Below are 27,693 nucleotides of genomic sequence, written 5' to 3'. Positions count from 1 at the left end.
GATAAGAATCTATATTGTGATACACACAGTCTACGTTTGTAACCACCAAATATATAATTTTGATTTGTCAAAACAAAGATTCAAATTAGAATGGCACAGGAGACCTTTTTATAGGTCTCTGGGTGGCTAGAGGATAAAAATAATATAACAAAAAACAGCTACATTAGCTTGTTTTAGGTACAATAATAAAAATTATATTATACATATAACAAGTATAACTATTTATTTACATAAGTAACATATATTAAAACATTAAAAAAAGACTTAATACTTTTTATATTTCATAAATCCTTTATATTTCTTAGGGTTCAATCCATACGCTTTTAGCCGCTCATCAGATAAATTGCTGTAAGGATTATCTGAAGCCTTGGATTGGTTTTGCTTATTCTTCTTGGATACATTCAAACCTTTCTTGTTCTGATTTTTCTCCAAATTGTTTACATTGGCCGCTGATTTATTTTTCTTTTTCTTCTTTTTCTTTGGTACTGGATTACTACTTGCAGTATCTTCTAATTTGCGTTTTAAATTTTGCTTTTGTTTGTTATGTACTGCATCTGGTTTGTTTTTATTTTTCTTTTTACTTTTCCCAGAATGATTTTCACTTGCATTGCTCCTGACTATAGAACTGTCAAGTTTCTGGTTGTTTTGCTTGCATTCTGATGTGCCTGAAACACTAGCAATATTGTTTTCAGAATTATTTTGCTCTGTTCTATGCATCTTCTTGTTTTTCTTAGAGCTATTCTCACTTTGTTCAGTTACAATATTAATATTAGATTCATCCTGATTAGGTTCACTGTCTTGTAAATCATTGATTAAATTGCTTTTATTTTTCTTTTTCTTAATTATGGGAACTACATCATCATTTGCTATGTCACTAGAATTATTTTCCGTTTCTAGATTTTCCTCCACATGTTTGTGTTTTTTCTTCTTTTTGCTGCTTTCAGTGGGTAAAGTGCCAGGATCACTAGTATTAAGATCATTGTGTTCTATTTCTTCTTGACTGTCATTGTTTGTATTATTTCCTTCTTTATTTTTGTTCTTTTTCTTCTTCTTCTTCTTTTTCTTAGCTGCTTCAAGAGGAACAACTATTTCAGGTTCCCTGAAATATAAAGTGTTTAATTTTATATGAGATTATACAGAAGTTTTGATACAAACTTCACTACTTTTTTCTATCTAACTTAAAGAGGATTGTTTATGTACAACATAGAAATTTCTTTGGAAAATGTCATCGTTTTTTTATTTTTTAACATGAAAAAGTCAACTAAACCCTATTCTTTGATACTCTCAAATAAATATATTCCTACTAATATTATAGTTTCACTTTTGTGAAAGTAACTCTGTCTATTGTCTTGTGTGATTTAGATGAAAGGTATGTAGACAGTTTCGAGGTCTGAGGAAGGACATAGGATAGTATTAATCTATTGTCATCAATTCATCATCATCCGATTGGAGGCAGACAATGTCACGGGCAGAAACTAGTTGATAATAAAACATAGATTACTCAGGCAGATCCTTGAACAAGCTTGGCAGAACTTTCTTCTTGAGGCGTTCATCAGCCGCCTTCTGCCGGTACACTTTGACCTCTCCCTTCTCCACATTCACCGGTTGATGCCTCACAATCTTCTTCAGCGGCACCCACTGGGTGAGCTCCTTGTCATCTGCTAGCAAGATCTGGAAATAAGAAAGTTTAAATATTAATAAATAATAACAATAATTATGTATTTTAATTTCTATCCCATTCATTCATTATAATATTATTTGAATCCATATTATTCATGTTTGTTTTTGAATTCCATAATTTATCATCATTATAATTTACTATAACAATGGCGGAATATACAAACCTCCTCAATAGTCAGCCCATAGTCATTAGGCACCACCTCTCTGTACTTGAACCTGGTGGGCAAGTCTCCCCCGATGACATCCTCGCAGTCCATCTTGTAATACTCCTCCATATATTGGGAGTAAGACTTGTCTGCCACTGTCGGCACAAACTTTGGCTTTTCAGTTGTCAACAACTCTGCCAACTTGGATTTTTTCTTACGGTTCCTCCGTTTCTTGGTCATATTTTGCTGTAGTTCTTCTAATAGGTTTAAACGGGCTTGCTTTGGGTCGTAATCTGCATCCATGTTAAATTCATCATCTTCACAATGGGGCTCATTTTCAGCTGTCTCCTCTTCTTCAAACTTCTCCCAATTTTCTATCTCTAACTCTTCATCCAGGTCTGGGAACACAGGCTTCTCATTGTCCACTTCACCGTAATATTCCTCATCAAAGATCTCCTTCATTCTTCTGTCATGCTCATTAGGATCAAAGTCACTTTCCATGTCTTCTTCTCGAAAAGCTAAATCCTGGTTCCCAGTTACCTCTTTGATTTTGGCAATTTTTTCTTGAATCTCTTTCAGCTTGAGAGCTTTCATTCTTGCAATTTCATCCATCTTCTTCTTTTTTTCCTCTTCCTTCCTCTCTCTGATTTCAGCCCTCTTTCTGGCACGGCGGTCATCTTTAGGCCTGATGTAGTTCATGGTACGAGGAAATCTCTTCAAGTATTCTTCATCTGGTTCTTCAAAGCGGAAGTTATAAGCTCTCTCAAACTTGCCCTGTTCCTCCACAATGGCCTCATCAGCTTCCAGGTCTGCGTCGTCACGAATCTTGTCTCCTGCCTCGCCAGCATCCCCATCTTCTAGGTACTTTTTATTCAGGATGTAGTCTCTAAGGAATGCTTCCCCCTCATTCAATTTTGGGTCAGACCACAATGCCTTTAGAGGAGCTAGATCTCTTTCTACCGGATTATTGATATGCTCAGCCTTACCTGTGAGGAAATCTTTTATTTTTTCTGTCTTAATATCCGTTTTAGCAGGTTTCTCAGTTGATTTGACTTCAGCCGCCTTCTCCACTTTAAATATATTTCCATCATCGTCATCATCGTCGTCGCTGTCTGCAAAACTTAAAGTTTTCACCTCTGGCTTCTTTTCTTCCTCTTTCTTTTCATTCTCGAAAAATTTGAAGTTAGGATCATAAATCCTTGGATCCTTTGTTTTCAATAATGCTAGTGTTTTCAGGAATTGTGTTTCCGTTTCTTCAGATACTTCAGGCGGTTCGTCACTGTCGTCCTCGCTGTCGGAAGACAGTGAAGCGTCAGAATTCAACGCGTTGGCGCCGTACTTCTGCTCCAGTTTGTGAAGTTCCTCTTTTTGACGCCACGAGTCATATTTCTTAGCGTATTCATTCTCAGTCTTAAGTGTAACTTCCTCTTCGGAGTCTTCATCAAATAATGCTTTTTTCGGCATATTTACAATATATTTTAATTTAGTTTACAACATTTTATAACCAATAAAATAAACTCATGCATAAATCCTGCATGCGAAACATGAGTTAAAATGTCATGTTGACGTCTACATTTTTTAAGCTATTTCAGCTTTATTTAAAAACGCTCAATTCAGTATGATATTCGCTGTGGCAACATAATTATAACCTATGATATCTGTCGCTGTCGTTGTCGATTGTTGAGCAGCCGGTTTGGTGTTGTTTTCATTATCAATTCTACATCAAATAGCTCATTTTAATAAGAAAGCTAAGTTTAAAAGTGTTAAATGTGTGCTTCATAGTTCATAAAGTGAATTAAGCAATTTATAATCATGACGACAAATCCGAGAAAAGGCACCGACCCGGGGCCCTTGGAAGAAAGTGATCAGCTTACGATTCGACCATTGTAAATATTATGTTTATTCACCTATTTTTCATTTCATTGTTGTTTATAGTAGTTGTTTGGCTTTAATTAAAGCGATATTTGCCTTTGCTCAAATATTTATACCGTCAAAAGTTCCTAAATCTCTCATAATCGTAGCAATTTTATTAATTTTAGGAACGTTTCTTAAACGTTTCATATGATTATGAAAGAAAGAAGTTACCTTTGAAAGCAACTCTATAAAAATGTGAATGATTTCAGGGGAGCCGGCCAGGAAGTCGGAAGATCATGTATTATGCTGGAATTCAAAGGAAAGAAGATTATGGTAAGATTAAGGACACTTTTATTACTTCATTGGTTGTGACAAGTTTTTGATATGCTTTCTTTATCTTATCAAGTCAGATTATAATTATAGTTACATTTCTATTTAAACTACATGCTTACAGGCGGCGTAGCACGGTCGCGTTTTTATCCCTTGTCACCATGCCTGTCACGTTCTAACAAGTATGTAAGTGCGAAAGGGACGCACATAGTGACAGACGATAAAAATGGAACCGTGCTGCGCCCACAGTAATGCTATACCCAGTTGATAAAAAATGAATATTCAGGCTTATAGCCTGGGGTTTGCTTGGCACCTATTCCCATGAATTAGTAGGCACCTTACTACGTTTACCTTACTACCTTTCAAACCAAATGGAAACCATATGCTTTACTAGTCAACTACCAATCAAACAATACAGAGTAAGGTCAATGTGAAGAAGACTGTCTATAAGGAATGACTACTTGTTTCATTTCTCATTTCATTTCATTTATTTTCCATTCAATCAGTACTAACAGCTAAACCTTACATGCTAATTGGCATTAATACTTAATGTCTAATGTGCATTAATTGTTAAAAAACAAAAAATAGACATACAAATTGCAACTTAACTTATTTAAATAATATTTTATTAATAGACTGGAATAAGTGTCAAATACAAAGCACACATTAATTTCATTTATTACATAGATAGGCACTATTGCTTTGAGTTTGCTTTGAGTGTACTTATACTCCAAAACGTAATTCAAGACCAAATAAAACCGGCCAAGTGCGAGTCGGACTCGCGTTCCAAGGGTTCCGTATATTACACAATTTTTAACAATCAGTGCCGGATTAAGATATTTTGATGCCCTAAGCATTTCTAGGTGCCCCCTCTCCCTAGGGTCATCAAGAAATTTTTCGATATAAAAACGCAATATGATAGACAGTTGTACATTTTTACTTTTAGTATGGAAATCAGTCACATCATTTTATCACGGAAGTTGACAGTACTGCAGCAGTAACGTTGCAACAGAGTAATGTTGCTGCAGTCGCCACCCGAATGTCACCTTTATCATACCTTATAAAGTAATTGAAAACGCGAGCGAAGCGAGCGCGAAAATTTTTCGATATAAAAACGCAATTTTAGTTTTAGTCCCAACCAGGCGCGAATCCAGAATTTCATACAGAGAAGGGATGGGACAGTTTTCTATCAGCCTAGCTTCGCATAGGGCTCGATATTTAAGTGTCTCAGTGAGGTTGTTTTCATGCATAAAATATGCAAGAAAGCAGAGAGCTTGGAATTGAATTGGCGAAGTGTGAGAAAGGCAGTAGGCCCAGCTGCGAAAGAGGAAAGCTTGGATTTGGATCCACGCCCAAGTGTAATTAAGGCAGAAGATCAACTTTGCCGTAAGGCAGAAGGCCTCGCATAAGACCTAACGCCGAACCGCAAAAGAGTGGGTTGAAATCGAATCTATGCATGTAATCACGACTCTTCTACTGCTACCGATTGTTTCCCAAAGAATTACGCGCCATTATTTTTGCAAATTAGCTTTTGGACAGCTAAAAAAATCGTGTGGTAAAAACGATGTGTCTGTCCCTAATTTTACAATTTGTTCACCTTTTTCAACCTGGCATTTTGGTGCCCTCCCTGAACGTGGTGCCGTAAGCACGTGCTTGTTTTGCTTATTGGTTACAAAGTCTTTATTAATTCAACCATTAAAGTCGACGAGTACAAAAAACTTTAAGCTAGCTCTCAATTTAACATTTTTGTTAAACATTATTTTTAATTTGACCTTACAATTACTCGTAAGTAGGTAAGACCGTTAAATATTTAAAATGATTATCTTATCAGAAAATTATCACCAATTACTCTAAGAAAACTACTACTCTAAGTAATCCGGCACTGTTAACAATGTATTTTTTATGTGAAACGTGAGTGAAATCTCTTTAAAAAATCCGTAGGGGTCGGATTAAAAACTGTAATTAAGTCCGACTCACGCTTGACTGTACATTTCTAATAGGTTTTCCTGTCATCTATAGGTATAGACCTATTTTTTGTATTTTTTTCAAAATTTTAGACCTAGTAGTTTCGGAGATAAGGGGGGGGGAATGGTCATTTTTTGCCTATTTTCTTGAATAACTTCTAAACTGTTGATTCGAAAATTATAAAAAAAAATTATTTGAAATCCTTACAATAAGCTCTTTCATTTGATATGTAACATGATATAGTTTGAAAAAATTTTTTTTTTTCATTTTTTCATTTACCCCCCAAAAGTGGCCCCCATGTTTAAAATTCATTTGTTTACGTTACATGTCCGTATTCGGGTCACAAACTTACATATGTGTACCAAATTTCAACTTGATTGGTCCAGTAGTTCCGGAGAAAATCGGCTGTGACAGACGGACAGACAGACAGACAGACAGACAGACAGACAGACAGACAGACGCACGAGTGATCCTATAAGGGTTCCGTTTTTTCCTTTTGAGGTACGGAACCCTAAAAAAGTAAGAAAATGTTGCCACTTTTTACTAGCGCGTCTTGTATTTAAGTAAAATATATAGTACCATTTTGTACCATTTGGTGTTGAAACTCTAGGTCCATGGGGTCCCAGCGCGCATAAGTTGTTCGCAGAAATCGCGAAGCGTCTGGTTGACGTAACTGGTGACCGAAGAGCTGGCGGCTACCTCGCACAACGTATCAGCATTGCGATACAACGAGGAAATGCCGCCAGCATCCTTGGTACAATGCCTCAGGGGCCTATTTTAGATTTAAGCTAGTTATTAATTTCGTTTGGTAGTACCACTGTATATATATTGTATGTAAATAAATGTTTTATCCAGTAAAATTAAGTAAATAAAAGTACTTTTTTAAATAGTAGGAGTAAAATTACAAATAAATAATTTATCTTAGCGTGATTATTTATCAAAAGGAATTTACTATTTTACAAACAAATTATTGCAGTGGCAACATTTTCTTCCTTTTTTTGGTCTTGAATTACGTTTTGGAGCATACTGAAAATTCCTGGACTGGCCACTTAGAAAAAATATGTTGTCTCATATATCAGAATCCAGAAACTTTCAGTATGGTGCACATATTTAAAAAAAAAAACAATAAATTAAATTAATTTCATTTTCAACTGTAGAATTTTAAATTATAGTGAATGTCAATTCACTCAAAATTAAATTTAAATTAATCTGTTACTCTCGTGTGTTTGTACACATACTTATACTTATGATCAGTAGAGCAGAAAAAGTGAAGCTCATCAGAAGATTGTCTGAGCGACTCGTCATCCTGTATAAATATAGGAGTTCTTGCCCTATGATGGTCTGGTTTTAAGTATATGGCTGCTGGTCTTTCCCATATTGACATTAATGAAACCTTTTTGTATGTGTTATTTTGTAGTTGGACTGTGGTATCCACCCGGGGCTATCGGGCATGGATGCTCTGCCATTTGTGGATCTGATAGAGGCAGATGAAGTTGACCTTCTTCTGATTTCACAGTAAGTTTTAAATTTTAATTAATTTAGAAGGACATAGTTAAAGAAGGTTCCAACAACACAGACAAATGATTAGTATTGAACCTTCGGATGAGGGAAGGCCTATATCTTATAATTGTCCCCAGCTTGAAACTGATTAAGATTACAGAATTTCATACTTAGTGAAACAATAATTTATTTATTAAATATTTTCAGTTTCCATCTAGACCACAGTGGAGCCCTGCCCTGGTTCCTCACTAAGACATCGTTCAAAGGCCGAGTGTTCATGACGCACGCCACCAAGGCCATCTACCGCTGGCTGGTCTCTGACTACATCAAAGTCAGGTGGGTGGTGTTTATCAATTCTTGCACCATTATGTTTAAATATACTTAATATTATCAGTCACAAATTCATGGAAAGATTAAATAATAGATATTTTTTATTTTCTGTCTATTGAATCTTTTAAACTACTGAAGATAGCCATTTTATAATGGCTAGAGTTAGACCGAGCTATGTTGGCAGCGATTTTTACAGCCCAGACTGTGCAAACGTCATAATTTCGTAGCAGTTTGACGTTTAAATTAACACTTGCATAGCCTGGGCTATCAAATATGCGAACTCTATAAAGTTCACATTCACATATTTTTTACCCTAGCCTGTACCTATTCTAGAGACAGTAAGACTGTTAATCTAAACAGCTGCCAGACTTACATGAATTGGAATAATCATTAACGAAATGCCTAATGTTACAGCAACATATCGACAGAGCAGATGCTGTACACCGAGTCGGACCTGGAGGGCTCCATGGACCGCATCGAGACGGTCAACTTCCACGAGGAGAAAGACGTGCGGGGCGTGCGCTTCTGGGCGTACAACGCCGGCCACGTGTTGGGCGCCGCCATGTTCATGATCGAGATCGCGGGCGTCAAGGTACAGTAACACAACAGAACAGATGTACACCGAGTCAGACCTGGAGGGCTCCATGGACCGCATCGAGACGGTCAACTTCCACGAGGAGAAAGACGTGCGGGGCGTGCGCTTCTGGGCCGACTTACAACGCCGGCCACGTCAGCCACGTGTTGGGCGCCGCCATGTCCATGATCGAGATCGCGGGCGTCAAGGTACAGTAACACAACAGAGCAGATGCTGTACACCGAGTCGGACCTTGAGGGATCTATTGACCGCATCGAAACAGTCAACTTCCATGAGGACAAGAAATGTGCAGGGCGTGCTCTTCTGAGCGTACAGTCGTCGACAAAAATATATTTTGCACCTTACTCCTTTGTAGGGCGAAAATTGTAAACATATCTTTGACGTCGACTGTACAACGCCGGCCATGTGTTTGGGGCCGCTATTTTTATGTTTGGTATCGCAGGCGTCAAGGTTAGAATTAGAACCCTTTATTCCCAATGTATTTCACAAGATACTACAGTTACTTACTGCTGAGGCACAATGACGCGCAGTGATCTTGCCCTTCGACGCTAATGACAGCCAGAAAGATCTCTGTCTGACTGTTTTTGTTCAGTCAAATTGAGTCTCAAGCGGTACCTAGGATGTCCAGACGGGATCTTCGATAACTTGAACCGTTAAGTAGGCACGTCCGTCAAGAGTTTACGACCGTCATTACTGGCAAAAATGAGTAGGTATCTAACAAGATACGATACTTAAGTGTAAGATTACAAAAATAATATTTTATTAATATTTACTAACATATTTTTGTCCGTTTTTGAAGATATTTTTTTTTCTCTTTTTGAGCGAATGAGGTTTGCACTCATGGTTAACACAAACTGCAGTTATATTAAACTATGTGTAAAGCTGTTCTGTTTATATGTAGGTGTTGTACACGGGAGACTTCTCGCGGCAGGAGGACAGACATCTGATGGCAGCTGAGATTCCCACCGTGCATCCAGATGTACTCATCACTGTGAGTTCAACTGTTTATTTGATAAGAAATGTGCATTTTATAGAACATATGATCTATTTTTATATCCCAAATTGTGCCAAATACTGACATGACAATTTGAATGTTCAACTTAATCCAATCCAATGGTAATTTTAGTACAAAAGCACACAGATTGGTAAGAAGGTAAATTGGGTGTCATTACTTATTAGTGGTAATATTTTTTTGAAACTGCTGTACAGCTAAGGGTTGAGTAGTGTCGGGTAACTGGGGGTACGCGGTCGAGTGGCCTAAAGGTAATGGTGTTATCCGTATAAGCTCAAGACGCCGGTTTGATTCCGGTCTAGGCCACTGGAGGGTGTGATATTTTTTTTTCTTTAGTATATGGCATTTCTTTCAGTTCATTATTAAGAAATCACTGGTTAAATGAGTGTGTTGTGTGTATAGGAGTCCACGTACGGCACCCACATCCACGAGAAGCGCGAGGAGCGCGAGAGCCGCTTCACCGGCCTCGTGCAGGACATCGTGACCCGCGGCGGCCGCTGCCTCGTGCCCGTGTTCGCACTGGGACGGGCGCAGGAGTTACTGCTCATTCTAGGTGAGTTCAATAGAAGCGCGAGGAGCGCGAGACCCGCTTCACCGGCCTCGTGCAGGACATCGTGACCCGCGGCGGCCGCTGCCTCGTGCCCGTGTTCGCACTGGGACGGGCGCAGGAGTTACTGCTCATTCTAGGTGAGTTCAATAGAAGCGCGAGGAGCGCGAGACCCGCTTCACCGGCCTCGTGCAGGACATCGTGACCCGCGGCGGCCGCTGCCTCGTGCCCGTGTTCGCACTGGGACGGGCGCAGGAGTTACTGCTCATTCTAGGTGAGTTCAATAGAAGCGCGAGGAGCGCGAGACCCGCTTCACCGGCCTCGTGCAGGACATCGTGACCCGCGGCGGCCGCTGCCTCGTGCCCGTGTTCGCACTGGGACGGGCGCAGGAGTTACTGCTCATTCTAGGTGAGTTCAATAGAAGCGCGAGGAGCGCGAGACCCGCTTCACCGGCCTCGTGCAGGACATCGTGACCCGCGGCGGCCGCTGCCTCGTGCCCGTGTTCGCACTGGGACGGGCGCAGGAGTTACTGCTCATTCTAGGTGAGTTCAATAGAAGCGCGAGGAGCGCGAGACCCGCTTCACCGGCCTCGTGCAGGACATCGTGACCCGCGGCGGCCACTGCCTCGTGCCCGTGTTCGCACTGGGACGGGCGCAGGAGTTACTGCTCATTCTAGGTGAGTTCAATAGAAGCGCGAGGAGCGCGAGACCCGCTTCACCGGCCTCGTGCAGGACATCGTGACCCGCGGCGGCCGCTGCCTCGTGCCCGTGTTCGCACTGGGACGGGCGCAGGAGTTACTGCTCATTCTAGGTGAGTTCAATAGAAGCGCGAGGAGCGCGAGACCCGCTTCACCGGCCTCGTGCAGGACATCGTGACCCGCGGCGGCCGCTGCCTCGTGCCCGTGTTCGCACTGGGACGGGCGCAGGAGTTACTGCTCATTCTAGGTGAGTTCAATAGAAGCGCGAGGAGCGCGAGACCCGCTTCACCGGCCTCGTGCAGGACATCGTGACCCGCGGCGGCCGCTGCCTCGTGCCCGTGTTCGCACTGGGACGGGCGCAGGAGTTACTGCTCATTCTAGGTGAGTTCAATAGAAGCGCGAGGAGCGCGAGACCCGCTTCACCGGCCTCGTGCAGGACATCGTGACCCGCGGCGGCCGCTGCCTCGTGCCCGTGTTCGCACTGGGACGGGCGCAGGAGTTACTGCTCATTCTAGGTGAGTTCAATAGAAGCGCGAGGAGCGCGAGACCCGCTTCACCGGCCTCGTGCAGGACATCGTGACCCGCGGCGGCCGCTGCCTCGTGCCCGTGTTCGCACTGGGACGGGCGCAGGAGTTACTGCTCATTCTAGGTGAGTTCAATAGAAGCGCGAGGAGCGCGAGACCCGCTTCACCGGCCTCGTGCAGGACATCGTGACCCGCGGCGGCCGCTGCCTCGTGCCCGTGTTCGCACTGGGACGGGCGCAGGAGTTACTGCTCATTCTAGGTGAGTTCAATAGAAGCGCGAGGAGCGCGAGACCCGCTTCACCGGCCTCGTGCAGGATATCGTGACCCGCGGCGGCCGCTGCCTCGTGCCCGTGTTCGCACTGGGACGGGCGCAGGAGTTACTGCTCATTCTAGGTGAGTTCAATAGAAGCGCGAGGAGCGCGAGACCCGCTTCACCGGCCTCGTGCAGGACATCGTGACCCGCGGCGGCCGCTGCCTCGTGCCCGTGTTCGCACTGGGACGGGCGCAGGAGTTACTGCTCATTCTAGGTGAGTTCAATAGAAGCGCGAGGAGCGCGAGACCCGCTTCACCGGCCTCGTGCAGGACATCGTGACCCGCGGCGGCCGCTGCCTCGTGCCCGTGTTCGCACTGGGACGGGCGCAGGAGTTACTGCTCATTCTAGGTGAGTTCAATAGTAAGAAGCGCGAGGAGCGCGAGAGCCGCTTCACCGGCCTCGTGCAGGACATCGTGACCCGCGGCGGCCGCTGCCTCGAGCCGTCTAATATTCATAAGGAAAAATACCATGAGAAAACAAATAACTTTTGTACCAGTAACCTCGGACCGCGTGGAAAGAATGAAGCTAAGTTTAGTTCAGGCGCTACCCTTTTTGTCTTCCGATATGAGTCCTAATAGTATGTATAATTCATTCTTTCACACTTTTATGGATCATTATAATGCGATATTCACCTCAAAATCGGTCGTAGTTAGTGGTGCATCAGTTTTTAGTGAGTGGGCTACTGCGGACTTACATCAAAGAAGACGTGAACTGTATGCCTTATATGAGGAACGGCGGTTTAATCAGAGTGATGAATTTAAAGAACATGTGAAGGAGTATTCGAAGAAGTTTAAAGTAGATTGTCATATAGCTAAGCGAAATTATCTAAGTCAGAAAATAAAAAGTAGTTCCGACATTGTTAAAGCAACCTGGAAAGTTATAAATGTGGAGACTGGTCGCTCTAAACACACAATTAAAGAGCTTAAACTAAACATTGATAACAAAATTATAGATTCCAATTTAGAAGTAGCTACAGAGTTTGAAAATTTTTTCACCGAGGTACCAGTATCCACAACTAAGGATTTAAATTCATCACCCTCATCTGCTGTTACATTATTAAAACATAACGCTCCAGAGTGTTGTGGAGACCTTCATTTTGAACATGTTTGTACCTCAGATGTAATAAAGGCGTTTAAATCAATTAATGTCAAAAAAACTAATGACCTCTGGGGAGTCTCTGTCCATGCTGTCAAATCCTTAGTTGAAATTGTAGCGCCTGACTTGGTAGTTATATTTAACAACAGTGTTGATTGCGGCGAGTTTCCTGATCTAATGAAACATAGTAAAGTAATTCCTTTATTTAAATCTGGTAGCAGCTCTGACCCCACTAACTTTAGACCGATATCTGTGCTACCAACATTTAGCAAGATTTTTGAAAAATTAGTTCTTTCTCAATTAGTACGACATTTTAACGTTAATAATTTGATGCATAATAAGCAGTTTGGTTTTACACGGGGTCGCTCAACAACCGATGCCGGTGTTGAGCTAATTAAGCATATTTTCGATGCCTGGGAGGAGTCACGAGATGCTTTAGGTGTCTTCTGTGATTTATCTAAGGCCTTCGACTGTGTTTGTCATGAAACATTAATCAGGAAACTTCATTATTACGGAGTTAGAGGATCGGCACTGAATTTACTTAAGTCCTACTTAAATGGTAGAATACAAAGGGTCGATGTGAATGGACAGCGATCACCTGGGTCATTGGTCTCTATGGGTGTACCACAGGGGTCAATATTGGGACCTTTCCTGTTCCTTATCTACATAAATGACTTGCCATTCCTTGTTAAGACCCACCATGATATAGTATTGTTTGCAGACGACACCTCACTTATTTTCAAAGTCAAACGACAGCAACAAGCTTACAATGATGTAAACAATGCCATTTCAAAAGTAGTAAATTGGTTCAATGTTAATAATTTATTGTTAAATGAGAAAAAGACTAAATGTATTAAGTTTGTCACTAGTAGTAACGTAAGGCATGTGCAAACAAGTGTCATTGTGAAGGATGAGGAATTGGAATTAGTTGATAGTACAGTTTTTCTTGGTATAACTTTAGATTCTAAACTCCAGTGGGGTCCCCATATTGCTACTCTTTCGAATAGACTGAGTTCTGCAGCTTTTGCAGTGAGCAAAATCCGTCAGTTAACTGACGTGAAAACAGCTCGATTAGTATATTTTAGTTACTTCCATAGCATTATGGCATATGGTATTTTACTGTGGGGCGGTGCTTCAGAGATAAATACCATTTTTGTTCTGCAGAAGAGGGCTATTCGAGCAATATACAAAATGAACCATAGAGACTCACTTAGAGATAAATTTAAGGAAATTGACATAATGACAGTGCACTGTCAATACATTTATGAGAATATTCTGTATGTACATAAAAATATTGTAAATTTTAGGAAAAATTGTGAAATTCATAATATTAATACTAGAAATAAACATAAGCTCGCAGTGCCCTTCACTCGGCTCCATAAAATTAAAAAATCATTCATGGGTAATTGTGTAAGATTTTATAATAAACTTCCAAGCCATATTACTGAATTATCTATTAATAAATTTAAGAATTATGTAAAGCGTAAACTTATTTCTAAAGCTTATTATACCACACAAGACTACATGAATGATATTACAACGTGGGATTAATTGTTATTCGAAATGATTATTTATTTATTAGGTACATTTGATTATTGATGAGGAAATGGATATTCCGATGTAATACTATCTACTTCTTTTGTTACTTATGCTTTTTTTTGACATTTAGATTTTATTCTAGAAATTCTAGACTAGTATTTTTTTATACAATCTTTTTAATGTTTGACGATCCTTTTGTGAAATTCTTAGTGTTAAATTTGATATGTATAATAATTTTATTATGGAATAATATTAACATCAATAAATTGCTCTGATAATTAGATTAAGATTAATTACGATTCATAAGAGCTTGTTGCTAGGCCTACATGAATAAAGTATATTTTTGATTTTTTTGATTTTAAGAAAATGGTGTCAAAGAGGGCACAAACATGTATCTAAGGTTGGTATTCCATCTGTCCAACTTCTTGGTCCAATGTGCATTGCGTCTCACTCTCTCACTAAGCAATATATGAGATGCAAATACACAGTGGACAAATATATTGAACAGATAGAGTACCACCCTTATATTATAAGATACAGTACAAAAAACAAAACAACGGGTTGCACTCCGGGAGTGCCGGCAGAAGTGAAAACTCAACGACATTGTAACTCAAAATATTAATAACAGGGCCATATAGTGCAAAATGTCTCCAGCACTATGTATAATTGAGGTTAACGCCATCTAGCGTTGTATCCTCGCATTACTTGAAACCCCTAAGCACATCACTGTTCGGGGCGAACTACTAGTATTAATACCAGTTTGAGGGAAACTCACTACATGGCATTTAAATCAAAAAACAATGACATTGTCCGTCACACATAACATAAGTCACGCAAGCGCCCTGCGCCGCCTACATGAAACAGCAGGCTCAGGCATACATTTTCGCCGTGCGGTAGAAAGAGAGGAGAGACGCCTTACGCGTTACGCCTTACGCTGTCTCTAGTTTATCATTTTTTCCCCACCTCAAAAAGTGCACACCGCCGCTAAAGAAGTTTTCACTTTTTTTTTTTTATTTATTTTACAGAAAAGTATGGTACATTTTAAACTTATATTAGGTTCGCCAAACTTAAGTTTAACGGCGACATGATGCACTCATTTTCAACTTCAAAAAAATTAACGTCATTTTTGAAAATATTTTCCGTAGGTTTTATTAAAACATGCCTTATTTGTTGCAGACGAGTACTGGTCCCTCCACCCCGAGCTTCAAGACGTGCCGATCTACTACGCTTCATCCCTGGCCAAGAAATGTATGGCTGTCTATCAAACATATGTAAATGCCATGAACGACCGCATTCGGAGGCAGATCGCGGTTAACAACCCCTTCGTGTTCAGGCATATCTCCAACCTTAAGGTAAGTCTACAAAAGCGCCGTTGATTGTAGTAGATATCTACCGTTGTGCCTATATCTTTGAATCATTTTGTTTTATTCTCATTTGGTGGTCCGTTACGATTTGGTGCCATGACCAGGATTTAAAACAATATTAATATATAAGACTATAATTAATACACAATATATATGATTTATATCTTAAAACATATTGCACAATTCGTTACGCGTATAATTTTACTAAAATGTATCTTTTTATGAGTTTTTCGGAACTTATGTACGGAATATCATTTGATATTTACCACTAGCTTTTTCGTTGAAGATAAACATCGTGAGGAAACCTGCATACATCCACGAAGAGATTCAAATGTATAAAGGTAAATGAAGCCCCCAACCCGCATTGGGCCAGCGTGGGGACCATAGGCTAAACCCTCTCGTGCTTGAGAGGAGGCCTGTGCCCAGCAGTGGGACGTATATAGGCTAAAATTATTTATTTATTTTATCTTCTCCAATGGCGTTCTCCTCTCCAATAGCAAACACATCCAACTCCGGCTTCACCTTATCGTACAAATGCGGAAAGGCACCTTCTGCCCCATACTGTTTCCTCACTCTCGCATACAGCGTCAAGTCGAACATCTCCTCAAACTCCTCCCGCGTCATAAATATATCCGCATACAAGAACGAAAAACCCCCAACTTCTCTAGTAAACTTCTCCATTTTCCTCATCGCATCTACAGGGTTGTACTTCTTCTTGTCTTTCACCTTCCCGGGCACCCCGTATACTCCCAAATCATTATACATCGCGTAGTTGGTACCAGGTACCATATATTTGGGGTCAGGTCTCTTTAATTGTCCAGAAGACGGCCCATGATCTATAACTTTACATGGATACACTAGTAATGGATACTTGTCGAAAAGCTCAGTCGCTATTTCTACTTGTTTTTCCAATTCTTTAATAGGGAGTACAATATCTTGGAACACTTGCTTAGTAAAAGTATATTCTCGTACTCCAGGGGTCGTTGTGAATTTCAAAAACGCTGGTTTAGGCGGTAATAGCCAACCAAATAGTGTTCTGAACAGAAAATTATTACCGAATGAAAGCATATCTTCCACCACCCAGAATATCGCTCTATTATGCCTTAGCAAGTAATCTCTCAACGGAATCAGTTCTTCCGATTCACCTTTCTTCAAAAAGCTTTCAACGTGCTTGTAAAACCATGGTTTATACCATTTCGAGCACTCATTGACAGGTATCTTGGGGTCGTAGTCCGCGTAGTCTCCCGTCATGACTACAGCCTCGTTTTCGCTAAAGATGGTGCCTTCGATATAATCTGGGAATTCCTTTGGTTTTTCTTCATATGCTCCTGATAATTCCCTCATCATATTACAGTAACTTTCTTGTCCTTTAACTGGGATGTACTTAATCTTTATATACGGTTTGATTTTGACGATTCTCAGCGTCAAAGCGACTAGAAAGCCAAGACTTCCGTGCGACCAAGGTAGGGTTTGATAGAGTTCCTTGTGTTCGCGTGGCGTGGCCGTTACCACGGAACCGTCGGCAACCACAACCTCGTAGCTGGTGATGGTCTCATGGTACAGGCCCGCTTTGTGCGAGTGCGTTGACATGCCGGTACCGAACGCCAGACCTAAGGAGACAGATAAAGTATAAAGCTTGTGGCTCGGTGGGGCGATGAGATACGTAACGTAAGGCAGCAGGGATTGGAGGCAAAGAGCTAAAGATCGACCTCATTAGCGTGCCGATGGAAGACGCCTATGTTTAGTAGTAGGCTGATGATGAATAGTTGACTACTATTATCGACTCACCTCCCAGCGTGGCATCATCTAGTTCGATGGTGACCGCCAACGAGTACCCTCTGGGGATGAGGAACTTGGTGATGTCTCCGATGGTGACCATTGGCTCCACGCGGACCGTCATGTTGGCTTCATCCAGCTCCAAAATGTCGTACAGGGGGATAGGGACCTGTTTACGAAACAAAATTACTATGTAGACAGTTTTAAAGTAAAAAGAAATGTATGGGAACTCTTTCTAAAAGTGGCAAAAGAAATGTGTACCTATATTCCACGTAGATCCGAGTAAATAAAAGAGATAGTGTATCGTTAAGCACTGATTATTCACATTGAATAATAGTACTTATTCTAAAAGAACGGAAAACTTTTGCCCACCTCGCTTCGCGCGAATCGGTCATAACATTTATGTATGTACCTATGTAGCAATTTGCTTTTACACGGGTGGTTAATCAAGTTAAATCAACAAAGGTTATCAACTATCATTAATCTTCTTCGGAGTTTGATTTAAGTATATACTAATAAACATTAAACGAATAATTAGATAGGTACGTGTCCAACTCATGTGTTACTCTGTGGAATTGCGAAAGCTCCGTTTACGTGAATCTTCTCCAATATCACTCACCCGATGGTGCAGATGTTTTTGGAAGAATGTGGTGGAGAGCGACAGCCAGTTAGGCCGCGCCGTGCACAGCAGGCGGCGATTGTCTTTGTCCAGCTTATTCCATGCCTGCACCTGAACCAGACAAAGGTGAGCTGGGATTAGTAGACTGTAGAATGAGAGCTTACTTTGTGGTTTTGTAATTCGTCTATTGTGAGAATAATAAACAGTCTAGCGAATGAGTGTATTTTACAACGATAACATAACATGGCTGCTAAAGATCTTGAATCAATGAAAAATATTGACTAATGATCAGTGCAAACAGCAACATTCGTAACTGTCTATCGGTGGACCTTATGCCTCTTGTAATAAGGTCCTCCGATGGACAGTTAACAGTGTGTGCGATGGCACTAACGTGTCGCTGCATCTCGCGGACCCGCTCATCATGGCTACTGGTGGTGAAGCGACGGGCAGCCGCTCGCAGTTTCAAGAACAGACTGAACAAGAAGCTGGCTGGCAGGCAGAAGACAAGGACAACCAGCTCTCGGTGCTCTTCTAGCCAGCCGATGATGCGGGCTTTCCACGATGAGGGCAGCATGGCTGTCGAGGAGATAGTAGAGATCCATATTTTAAATTAAGCTAAAGTGTTACATATTGACTAAATCGTTTCACATCACACCACACGGGATTGTTATGCCATTTAGGGTAAGTATTGAACAACCAATTTAGCTAGGCCCCAAATGGCTCAACAATCGCGGAACGTGATGGTACTCGTACAAAGAGCAACACACCTAACTTGTACATCGGTGGACCTTATTACTTAAGGCATAAGGTCCACCGACGTGTAGTTAACAGTGTGGGCGGTGGTACATAGGTAACTAAATTACAAACCGTAAATAAACATAACAGTGCATGATATCAACATGTCTACGAGTATAAATTATAAGTTGTCCCCTATATTCAGACCACTCACAATCGCTGCATATTTGAGACTGACTAACAAACCATAAAAGAGATTATTTTGATATCTTTTACCTATCATGAACACCTGCGTTATAGTAATCTATTACTTACATTCAAATCCTTAATGATTATCTCAGCTGATAGCTAAGAATCCGTGTCTAGACTAAAGTCTATTGTCCTAAAGGAAGTGAGGACTAATATAAGTTTTTTCTTCAACCAAATTCAGTTTGAGTACAACAGTTACATCACGTAATTATGTCCTTTAGAAATACAAGTTCATGAACACTGCACAATTTGAATGTCGTGATAAAAATATTAATGAAAATTGTTTGCTATTTTTAGCCACAATGATTAATAACGATTAATTCTTTATAATAATGAACAGATTTATAATGATACAAAAAAATCAGTATAACAAGGCAAAAGCCGGTAACAATAAAATTGTTATCACTAAACAAGTATCATCCAATAATTTCTGTAGAAGATGTCAGTTTTAAACTTCCAATAAGTACCGACTCATTCAAAATTGTATGTTTTCAATCAAAATATAAACAACTATCGCCTGTCCATTAAAAATACATACCTACGCACTACAATTTGTCTTTTAGACCAGTTTATACCTATTTATTTATTCAACACAAGCCTTCTTGAGCTTACCGTGGGGCTTAGTCAATTTGTGTAAAAATGTCCTATAATATTTATTTATTTATTTATTTATGTATTTATTACAACATATCTACGGAATGACATACATATAACCTAAATAAAATAGCGAGCGTCTACCTTATAACCTTGAGCACGGCCAATTCATCGAATAATATTCGACTACTATACTGGCGTATTTGCGCGCGAGTTAAGTAATTTTAATCTCTATTCACCGTTGATAAGGACTATCGCACGTGTATTACAGAAGTTAGCGATAGTGTGTTGCCAGGCGATGTTTTAAAATATTTGGGTGATAAACACTATTAAAGAAAGATTGACTTACAATGATTTAGGTAATTGTCTAAATTGTACATTTTTACATTGAATGACTCAGAAGATATTGGAATGTACTAAATTGTTTTGAACAAATTGTCGGTTGCAGGGTATCGACCACTTCGAGGACATCGGTCCGTGCGTGATCCTGGCGTCGCCCGGCATGATGCAGTCGGGGCTGTCGAGGGAACTGTTCGAGTCCTGGTGCACCGACCCCAAGAATGGAGTCATCATTGCCGGTAACTTTTTTTGAGAAATTAGCTATATCTCGGCCGGATTTACCAGCCTTGTGTTACTAGACGGTCTCGCGTCGCTCGGCCGTTTATCATACTTCACTCAGCATAGTTCCCTGATTCAGTACACTGTCTCTATTACCACGCATGTTTAAAAAAGTTTGGCGCATGTTTTATTATGTCATTTATAAGCAAATATGTATTAGTAATATTTGTTCATTCTTACAGGTTACTGCGTCGAAGGCACACTGGCCAAGACAATCCTTTCCGAGCCTGAAGAAGTAACATCCATGTCAGGCCAGAAGCTGCCACTACGGATGTCGGTCGATTACATCTCCTTTTCCGCCCACACCGACTATCAGCAGACCTCAGAATTTATCAACATACTGAAACCACCACATGTCGTAAGTAACGCAACCAAACCAAATAAGTTAAACCATCTTCGAACTGGAGGGAGTAATCTCCAGGGGCGGGGCAACTACTGCTGCTACTCATGGCCATCGACTATATCGATTATTTTCGCACATATTGTCTATTAGGAGGCCAACATCAAAGTTTATTTACTACATATTCGAGCATAGAACTTTTTGATGTTTTCGTTCTCACATTCTATATTTATTTAGTCAGTATTATTTTTTGTTATTTATTTTATTTGGTTGTGAGTTACAATTTGGTGCCGTGACCAGGATTGAATATGACCATGATGAAATTTTTAGTAATACTACTAATTTTAGAGTACATTTTTTTAATAAACCATAAACGGATTTGACTTGTTCAGGTGCTAGTCCATGGGGAGCAAAACGAGATGTCGCGTCTAAAGGCCGCTCTACAGCGAGAGCACCGCGGCGCGCTCCATGTACACACACCGCGCAACACACAACAACTATCGCTCACGTTCAGAGGGGACAAGACTGCTAAGGTACCAAAAATGCACTACACAATTGCACCAAAAATAGCGGAGGCCTTTAAAGGAATTAAGGTGAATTACACACTGACATTGACACTACGATCTGCCGCGGTGATCAGAGCGGTAGATTAAACAAAACACGCAACGGCACCACTTGCCGATGACCGTGTGCCGTGTGATAAAAGTAAGAAAGCGGACCCCGGGCTCCGAAGCAATAGCATCGGACGCAATCGGAGCTATGATAAAAGAGCTCTCTCTCTTCACTTTATATAATATGATTGGTGTCTACAGGTGATGGGGTCCCTGGCGGTGGAGCCCCCCGAAGAAGGGAAACAACTTCAAGGCATACTGGTCAAACGGAACTTCAACTACCACATACTGGCGCCGCAGGACCTCAATAGTTAGTACACAGCTGCTTTTCGTTAAAAGTTCTTCTGTTGAAAACTAATGCTATAATGTGTCTCACGCACATTTCTTAGGTCTGTTATATGTACCAATACCTATACACATTTCTTTCAATTTAGATGCCTAAGGACCCTTTACTCGTAGACCTATTCCAAGTACAAATTCCAATAATCATTTCTTCTTAGGCAATAACTTGTGTAGTGATTAAGAGATAATATGTAAACGTCAGCTGTCGCTCCGTTTGATTAAATGTTTTATTGACTAAGAATAGGTAGATTGATGAGTTAGAGGATATTGCTATTAATTTTTAATAAGTAATGATGTTTTTCAGATTGGCCTACGTTAGGCTAATATGTATTCCTAACAAATGTGTGATTATCTCTTTTTTATTTGTTAATGTTCAGAATACACGGAGCTGACGCAATCCGAAGTGTCCCAACGACAATCCATCCACTACGCCGGCTCGCTGGCGCTTCTGCGGCATGTGGTCGTGCAGGTATCCATTCATACATATTCTACATTGGTACATATTCTTCATTGCTAAACATGCTGTTACATGGCATATGGCATGAGCCCTGTCAGGGCGTAGCAAAGTAAATACCTAAATTAAATAATATACACACTCAACTGTGGCTCCTGTTGAAGCTCCTCGTTATGGAGCGAAACATGTCGAGCAACTTGTGACTTAAACAACTTGAGTGTCCTGTTTTAGTGTCTGTATTTCACGGAAGTTCTGTTATTAAATGAACACGTATTATTGTTGAAGGTAGCCGGCAACGTGGAGTTCGTGACGGAGACCAAGTGGCGGCTGTACCAGTGCGTCGAGCTCACCGTCGACAACGGCATGATCACACTAGAGGTATCACGCTAACATCCAGCCAGGTCCTTTATGAATCATAGACACCCAGTCAGCAGCAGAAGTTGCTAATTTCTCTTAACAATAAAGTCGTGTCGACATCATTTTGAACACCTCTCCCGCTTAGCAACTATTGCTGCTGACTGTACTACACCGGGAGGCCCGTGAGCAAAGCTACTCAGTTGCATTCTACGTTTTGTGATACCGGTGGCCAGATGGGGTAACATCAGGGTAATTATAGCTACCCCTTGCCACTTCTATTAGAAGATCTATTATCGCCGATAGTAAAATTAAATACGTCATCATATCTATTTTGTCAGTGTGATAATCTTTATTTTGTCGAAGTATTTTGTAATTTTTTTTACACTTATTCTAAGTCGGTCCCTCACTGCTGAGGATCGTGACTCCGCTTGCTAATTTTTCCTATGGCAGCTCTCCACTTCTCCCTGTCGGTTGCTTTGTGGAAAGCGTTGCTTAGTGTGATGTCCATCTAGGCGGATATTTGGTCACACCATCTCGTTGGACTTGGTCCTCTAGGCCGTCTGGCGTCCACCTTTCCCATCACCACAAGTCTCTCCAAGTTGTCAGGGTCTCTGCGAGCTATGTGTATGTGACCAAAGTATCTCAGTACTTTTACCTTTAATCTTGTGGTGAAACCCGGTTAGACCATCTGCCGTTACGCAATTTTTAGCTTCCAAGTTTAATTTTCAAGGTGACCTTTTCAATAGATCATTTTGACAGCAACAAGAGTGGTCATAAGTTATAACATTGCAGTGTTTTGTTGGTTGGTAATAATGATCCGTTTTCCTCTTGTTTCAGTGGCAAGCGTCGCCGGTGTCGGACATGTACGCAGACGCCCTGGTGGCGGCCATCTTGTCGGCGTCCTCCCTCCCCACCCCGCGAGCCCTGCCCCTAGCGCCCAAGCTGGATCGCATGCACTTCAAGGTGAGCTTTGTGCCGCTACACGTAAGGTTCCAATTACAGTAGCCATTGTCGGACATGTATGCAGACGCCCTGGTGGCGGCCATCTTGTCGGCGTCTTCTCTGCCTACTTCGAGAGCTGTACCTTTAGCGCTCAAGTTGGACCGCATGCATTTTAAGGTATCCCCAAATTTTTGTACTGATTTTATGCTCAATAGTGAATAAGTTTTTATTTTAACGATTGACGTCAACAAATTACAAAATGGCGGAATGTTTTTTGATGGTATCAGGTATGAAGTACTGCTTGATTTAAATTCTATTCTTTCTTGACAGATTGCGGCTAAGGATGGTATTCAATCTGTTCTATATCTTGCTCCAATGTGTATCTGCGTCTCCTATTTTCCTTAATGAGAGAGAGAGACGTAAAATGTACATTGGACAAAGAAATTGGAAAGGTGGAATACCGCCCTTAGCCAATAATAGTATCAGGTGTGATATGGACCACGTCCGTGTAATACTTGCAGGAGTGCGTGATCGAGATGCTGCAGGAGATGTTCGGCGAGAACTCCGTGCCCAAGATGTTCAAGGGCGACAAGCTGCACGTGGACGTGGCCGGCAAGCGCGCCGACATCGACCTAGCACACATGGTCAGTTCACACACAGTTATACTGGGCATTTTCCGCAAGTCGACAACCATTGTGCCTATTTTGCGTGAAAGCGAGGTAGCACTACTCTAGCCACCTCAGCTCCTCCATGAAACCTAGCAGTGTCTTCAGGTTGCTAACTGCCTCCTTCAGTGTGCACGGAGTCCCTAGGTATTGGTTCCTGTATACATGCACGCTCTGCACATGGGGCTGTCTGTGGTGTTTGTTGCCAGGCCTGTGGTCGTGTTTGCCGCTCCCGTATTGGCTTACACAGCCACGAAAAACGTTGTCTCCCTACCTGACACTCTTGTATAGTCTGTAATAGACTCATAGGCCAATGATGATGTTTAGTGTGTTATGTCCTGTGATTAATCCTACTATTTTGCGTAGTAGGTGTCTGGGTGTTTTCAGTAGTATTTTGGTAAGCTTGTAGTTTTGTTCCGATAGAATTTCTTTGGGCTGCCTACAGGTGTTCATTTCAGTCCAGTACTTGTTGTGCAGCTGTTTGTGATGTCGGTCTAGCTGGTTTTGTATGTAGGATACTCATCATCATCATCTTAGCCATAAGACGTCCACTGCTGAACATAGGCTTCCCCCTTGGACCGCCACACATACCGGTTGGAAGCGACCCGCATCCAGCCAAACAGCATTGCAAGCTGTATATAAGCTGTATTAAAGTTTATTTGTATACTATAAGCTGTACTATTAGGCTGTACAAAGGCTGTATAAGCGCTTATACAGCCCTTATAAGTAAAAAAAGGGCCCAAATTATACAGCCTTTGGCGTTATTAGAGCTGTAGAGTAGCTGTATAAGCAATACATACGCTGCATAATAGCTGCATTACAGCTATATTTCGGTGTAACAGGAAACCTTAACACTACAGATAATCTCTTATAAGTACGATATAAGTTTTAAATGAGTTATAAGAAAGAATTACAATAGAATAATATTCATTTAAGAAACTAAAATGTCTTAATCTTGTTCATTCGTAATATAGTAATGGCGACAATAAAGTGTTATAGTGGATGGTAAAAGTAAAAGTAAATATTATACAGGACTTGAATGGAATATTACATTATTGGTAAGTGCGGATTATTATTTATTGTGAACCTGTGTATCTTTTCTGGCAAAATATTTACGCGCCTGCAAAATAACAAAGAGAAACCATAAGGAAAATATCAAAAATCGGTAAAGTTACTGTTTGTTTTTAAGGTTAGAGTATCAAAAATATTTATAAATATTAATTCTAAGGCTAAACAATTTATTTTAGCTGGTAATCATAACACGGCGTTAGTCTGCTAAATATTTGCAAGTATTTCTTTAATTATATTTACAAATACGTTTTTTTTATTGTAAAATGGCGACAATTTTTAAACAGCCTACAGGATAGTTGGAGAGCATTATAATCTTAGTAGCTGTGCTGTGTAATAAATGGAGTGTCTTTTACAGCTTTTGTAATTAAAACAGCTTTATAATAGAATATTTGTATTCGTTTGGCTTTATTTCGGTTCTCCGTACATAAGTTATAATTCTCTTTAGAGATCCGTATAACAAATAAAAAACCTGTACTGTAACTGTCATATATTCCTTTAGTTTTATAATACACTTATTTTCAGAAATCATTACACTACTATACTTATACGAGTGTAAAATTACGCCAAAAGATTGTTATAAGCGACTCTATCAGTAATACAGAAAAAAGCTGTACTATAGCTGCCATTTATTCATTTGGTTTTATAATACCCTTACAGACAGAAGTTATACAACTACTATTCTTATAGGAGAGTAAGATTACGCCATAAGAAATAGATGTAAAACGGGGTTGACAGATACATTTGTACAGCTACAAGTGCCAAGTGTTACTACAATACAGCCTGTATACAGCTTTTACGATAAAATTAGCTTGTAGTGTTTCACAACACTTAATGTTTTAAAACGGAATTGACAGATACTTTTGTGCAGCTAAAAGTGCCAAGTGTTACTACAATACAGCCTGTATACAGCTTTTACGATAGAATTAGCTTGTAGTCTCTCACAACACTTTTTAGTTTTAGAGTAGATTTTTTATATTCTGATAAAGCACCCCATGCTTCCGCAGAATCCTTTATAATGATTTTATACAGCTTGAGCTGTATAATGTCTGTAAAGTACCTTTTATACAGCTTAAATCTTTTCTGACACTCTTATACGTCCCTTAAATCACTCTAAGTTCTTAATTGGCTGCTATATTGATGTTGCCGACACTTCCATGCTACTTGGGCGTCTTCCGGCGACTTTAACAAGTTCGTCTGTCCATCTTGTGGTTGGACGTCCTACGCTGCGCTTGTTAGTCCGTGGTCTCCACTCGAGCACTTTTCGATCCCATGGGCCATCTTCTCTGCGTGCAATGTGGCCTGCCTATTGCCACTTCAGCTTGCTAATCCGGTGGGCTATGTCGTGTGTAGGATACTGGTAGGGGTATAATGGGTTTGGGTCCGTGTGGCGGTGTTTCTGAACATTTCCTGGCCAGTTCATCCACTGCATTGTTTCCTCTTGATCCACTATGCCCCTTTATCCATTGTACTGTTACTTTGTTGCCTTCTTTGCTCACTTCAGTGAGGCCTCGATGACATTCAAGTTGAGTTCCGACGTGAGTTTGTTGCTACCTAGTGCTTGCAGTACCGATTTATTGTTTGACAGTTATATATTTTTCACATCACCTGTTTGGAAAAGGGCTTTTTCTTACTTGCTAGGAGGGATGAAATAGTTTGTTTAAGCATCAGATTGTGTCAACACTAAGATTTTTTTATTTTCCTCATAGTTGATGTGAAAAGCAGTATGTGTCACACGGTATCAAAATTATTTCGTCTTGGGCGTTAACACTTGAATCCCTCATTACGCTCATTTCCGTCAAGGGCGTATATTGAATCGTGAATGAAGCGATGGACTCTTCTCACTACGTTCGGGATTCTAGGGTAGAATCCATCGCTTTATTCAGGATTCAATGTACGCCTTTGATGGAAATATATAATTTTGATGCCTTGTAACACAAATGACTATATTTAAGTTAACGTTTAAAAGCAGGTGTCGCCTCGTATAGATTATGTACACTCGTTAATTTTGTAAATTGCCTACATACCTACCCAAGTTTAACCGCCAAGAATTCTCGGAGCGCCGGTAATGATCGTTCCTAAATTTATAAAAAGTCGATAGGCCGCGAGGAGACATACAACGCATCATATCAATCTTATCGAAACGTACGTTAATAAAAGTGGACGTCTTTAACCGTCGACGAGTTAAATATGACCGGACGGGGACCTACGTAAAGTTTCAAAATTTTTTGGCACACGCGAGCGTTATCTAGGAGGTGTTCGAGGATATTTATCGTGACCGAGGAAATAAATGCTAGTTTTTATATATGTATGTGTTTATGTGACGCAGGAGGTGATGTGCCCCGAGGACGAGAACATCGAGCGCTGCGTGCAGGCGGCGATCAGCAAGCTGTACGCCGCGCTGGCGCCCGCGCGCCCGCCGCCGCCGCCCGCCGTGTGAGGGGGGCGGGGGGCGGGCGCCGCGCGTGCGCGCCGGGGAGCGGGAGCGGGGGGGAGGAGGGCGCGCGCGATTTAGGGCGGCCGGTTACTAAAACCGGCCGGTCGCTAGCGAATTACCCTACCTTCACATAAAAAAATAGATAAGTATACGTAGGTAGTAGAAATGAATTGTATTATAAATTTTGTTTCAACTTGATTATCTGTAAATTAAGTAACATTATTTGATAAACTGAACTGAAATAAAATTGAGCGAGTGAATGATTGTTGTATATTGATTGAATACATATTTTGTATTGTTGGCTATAAGAATAAAAGACGAATGATTGAAATACTTACTATTTTATTAAATTAAAAACCTTAACATAATATTTACAAAACTTACTATTTACGAAC

General features: G+C 40.8%; 3 protein-coding genes across 3 annotated transcripts; 1 reads left to right on the top strand and 2 right to left on the bottom strand.

Annotated features, from left to right (window-relative positions):
* Window positions 1-203: 203 nt before the first annotated feature.
* LOC134798416 (protein KRI1 homolog) lies at window positions 204-3,375 on the bottom strand. Its single transcript, XM_063770834.1, has 3 exons — window positions 1,845-3,375; window positions 1,502-1,671; window positions 204-1,099 (listed from the first exon to the last, which is right to left on the bottom strand). Exons 1-3 carry the CDS (start codon window positions 3,288-3,290, stop codon window positions 265-267), a joined length of 2,451 nt encoding a protein of 816 aa, XP_063626904.1. The 5' UTR covers window positions 3,291-3,375; the 3' UTR covers window positions 204-264.
* Window positions 3,376-3,506: 131 nt separating this feature from the next.
* LOC134798415 (cleavage and polyadenylation specificity factor 73) lies at window positions 3,507-27,316 on the top strand. Its single transcript, XM_063770833.1, has 17 exons — window positions 3,507-3,712; window positions 3,950-4,013; window positions 7,393-7,490; window positions 7,683-7,811; window positions 8,220-8,397; window positions 9,302-9,391; window positions 9,815-9,965; window positions 15,304-15,479; window positions 19,913-20,042; window positions 20,265-20,440; window positions 20,815-20,955; window positions 21,235-21,343; window positions 21,753-21,844; window positions 22,115-22,207; window positions 23,024-23,149; window positions 23,650-23,772; window positions 27,191-27,316. The coding sequence occupies exons 1-17, from the start codon at window positions 3,639-3,641 to the stop codon at window positions 27,299-27,301; spliced, it is 2,061 nt and encodes a 686-aa protein (XP_063626903.1). The 5' UTR covers window positions 3,507-3,638; the 3' UTR covers window positions 27,302-27,316.
* On the bottom strand, window positions 15,808-18,850 carry LOC134798414 (delta(24)-sterol reductase-like). Its single transcript, XM_063770832.1, has 5 exons — window positions 18,754-18,850; window positions 18,278-18,462; window positions 17,887-17,997; window positions 17,280-17,436; window positions 15,808-17,101 (listed from the first exon to the last, which is right to left on the bottom strand). Exons 1-5 carry the CDS (start codon window positions 18,785-18,787, stop codon window positions 15,942-15,944), a joined length of 1,647 nt encoding a protein of 548 aa, XP_063626902.1. The 5' UTR covers window positions 18,788-18,850; the 3' UTR covers window positions 15,808-15,941.
* Window positions 27,317-27,693: the final 377 nt, after the last annotated feature.

This window comes from Cydia splendana, chromosome 16, assembly GCF_910591565.1.
Source record: "Cydia splendana chromosome 16, ilCydSple1.2, whole genome shotgun sequence".
NCBI classification, from domain to species: Eukaryota; Metazoa; Arthropoda; class Insecta; order Lepidoptera; family Tortricidae; genus Cydia; species Cydia splendana.
Note: the sequence above shows the minus strand (reverse complement) of the source record. Positions and strands in the feature narration are given on the sequence as shown.

What these genes read in the sequence shown, in the direction of transcription:
- LOC134798415 (XM_063770833.1), top strand. Translation starts at nt 3,639, where the DNA reads ATGACGACAAATCCGAGAAAAGGCACCGACCCGGGGCCCTTGGAAGAA. An exon ending in TCTGACTACATCAAAGTCAG is followed by an intron (nt 7,812 to 8,219) that starts GTGGGTGGTGTT and finishes CTAATGTTACAG; the next exon opens with CAACATATCGACAGAGCAGA. An exon ending in TGGATCGCATGCACTTCAAG is followed by an intron (nt 23,150 to 23,649) that starts GTGAGCTTTGTG and finishes TAATACTTGCAG; the next exon opens with GAGTGCGTGATCGAGATGCT.
- LOC134798416 (XM_063770834.1), bottom strand. Translation starts at nt 3,290, where the DNA reads ATGCCGAAAAAAGCATTATTTGATGAAGACTCCGAAGAGGAAGTTACA. An exon ending in ATGGGCTGACTATTGAGGAG is followed by an intron (nt 1,672 to 1,844) that starts GTTTGTATATTC and finishes TCTTATTTCCAG; the next exon opens with ATCTTGCTAGCAGATGACAA. An exon ending in TTGTTCAAGGATCTGCCTGA is followed by an intron (nt 1,100 to 1,501) that starts GTAATCTATGTT and finishes TTTATATTTCAG; the next exon opens with GGAACCTGAAATAGTTGTTC.
- LOC134798414 (XM_063770832.1), bottom strand. Translation starts at nt 18,787, where the DNA reads ATGTTGATATCATGCACTGTTATGTTTATTTACG. An exon ending in TCCGCGAGATGCAGCGACAC is followed by an intron (nt 17,998 to 18,277) that starts GTTAGTGCCATC and finishes TGTCTGGTTCAG; the next exon opens with GTGCAGGCATGGAATAAGCT. An exon ending in AAAAACATCTGCACCATCGG is followed by an intron (nt 17,437 to 17,886) that starts GTGAGTGATATT and finishes TTTCGTAAACAG; the next exon opens with GTCCCTATCCCCCTGTACGA.